Here is a 1,816-nt window from a genome sequence, read left to right on the forward strand (position 1 = left end):
TACTTTGGGATCTCACCTGTACACACACACACACATACTTTGGGATCTCACCTGTATACACACACACACACATACTTTGGGATCTCACCTGTACACACACACACACATACTTTGGGATCTCACCTGTATACACACACACACACACATACTTTGGGATCTCACCTGTATACACACATACACACACTCTTTGGGATTTCACCTGCACACACACACACACACACACACACACACACACACACTTACTTTTGGCCAAAAGCATAATGTATGACACTCAGCTAGCTGTTCGACCACACTAAGCTCATCTCAAGTGTCTGGCAGGTTTGAATTCCTGGCTTACCCCCTGCCACCTTCTGTTTCTAATATTCTCTTTCCACATCCCTGGTAGTAACCCCAATTTCTCATCTCTCTAGGTGTTACTGTATCCCCATTTTCCCATCCCTTAGCTATAGCCCCATTTTAATATTTTATTTAAAAATCTGTAGCATCCTCAAACATTTAAAAATCTCTGCCCAGTTATATGACACCTTCAGAATAGCCTGTCTTATCATCCTTTGTGCCATCATGCATCTAGTGCCTTTGTCATCCTGCAGCCTTGGGATCGGGGCAGGGAAAGGATGCTGACAGAGGGCAGTCTTGGGAGGTCAGCTTAGTGATCAGTGCTACTCACAGCCTAAAAGTATGGCAACCCATCCTTCATCATGGTAGTACGGGAAGTCTGGAGAGGAGAAAGCACCAGTTAGGAGATGCCTCCTCCATGTTAAGAATCATTTCCCTTTCCTGGCATCCCTCCCTTCCATCCTCTGTGTCCTGGGAATGTACCTGGGGGCAGATACCAGGGATCAAGCTCAGGTGGCACCTCTGAAACAAGACGTGGCATAGCTCCGCAATTAGATTCGGACAGTTCTCCCTGAACTCGAAGGGCTTCAGCTAGCTCAGCAGTCATGGGTCGAGGGGTTCGGAAGTGGGTCTTGAGGGGAGCCACATTGTTGAATCGAACACCAGACAGGCAGCCCGAAAAACCTGGGGTGTTGTAGCGCTGGATCTCCGGGTCAATGACTCCTGTCTCTGAGGGAGAGGCAGGCCCATAAAGAGGGACTTGGACCCAAAGGCCCTGCTACTCTTACTGTCCACAGGTTTCCCACTCATCTTTCCCACCGCCCTCACAGCCATTCCCAGGGCCTTCAGTTTCCTTGAGGATCCAGGAACATATCCCACAGCTCCTTGCCTAAAACGCGTCCGCACCTGCAGCTTACCCATCACACGCCCTAGATACAAGGCCTTGGGTGAGTCCAACTGGCTGTCCACCAACAGCGAGAACTTCTGCTCTGTCAGTGGGAAGTAGTCCACCTGAGGTGGGGAGTGGGAGGGTGATGAGGGAGCGGGGACTACAAGCAGATGCCTGTGGGCTGGACTGGAGCTGTGTGGACCCTGGGAATATACTTGGGGGCAGATACTGGAGATCTCTCATTCTGTCCAAACTGGTGGTGCCAGCTGGGTGAGTCCTAGCTCAATCTGAAGTGGGCAACTCCTGGGCCTAGATGTAGGATTTGATATATATATATTTTTTTATTTTATGTATTAAATATTTTTGTGAAGATGATGTCTTGCTACATTGCTCAGGTTGGTCTCAAACTCCTGGCCTCAAGCAATCCTCCCACTTCAGCCTCCCAAAGTGTTGGGATTACAGGTGTGAGCCACTGCACCTGGCCTATATATTTTTTAAAAACCTGGTTTTGAGCCCCATCTTTGCAGCTTACCAGCGGTTTGACTTTTGGTAAACCACTTTACTTTCTTTTTTTTTTTTTTTTGAGACAGA

The 1,816-nt window shown here is 48.5% G+C and overlaps 1 protein-coding gene across 1 annotated transcript; it reads right to left on the bottom strand.

The window, feature by feature from the left end:
• Positions 1–182: 182 nt before the first annotated feature.
• LOC108525676 (contactin-associated protein 1-like) lies at positions 183–1,439 on the bottom strand (the record flags this gene model as incomplete). Its single annotated transcript, XM_017866574.1, has 3 exons — positions 183–715; positions 820–1,065; positions 1,254–1,439. Coding segments are annotated over 3 exons (488 nt in total), but the record flags the coding sequence as incomplete, so codon positions are not given.
• Between the last annotated feature and the right edge of the window lie 377 nt (positions 1,440–1,816).

This window comes from Rhinopithecus bieti, unplaced genomic scaffold, assembly GCF_001698545.2.
Source record: "Rhinopithecus bieti isolate Rb0 unplaced genomic scaffold, ASM169854v2 repeat_1748, whole genome shotgun sequence".
Lineage (NCBI taxonomy): Eukaryota > Metazoa > Chordata > Mammalia > Primates > Cercopithecidae > Rhinopithecus > Rhinopithecus bieti.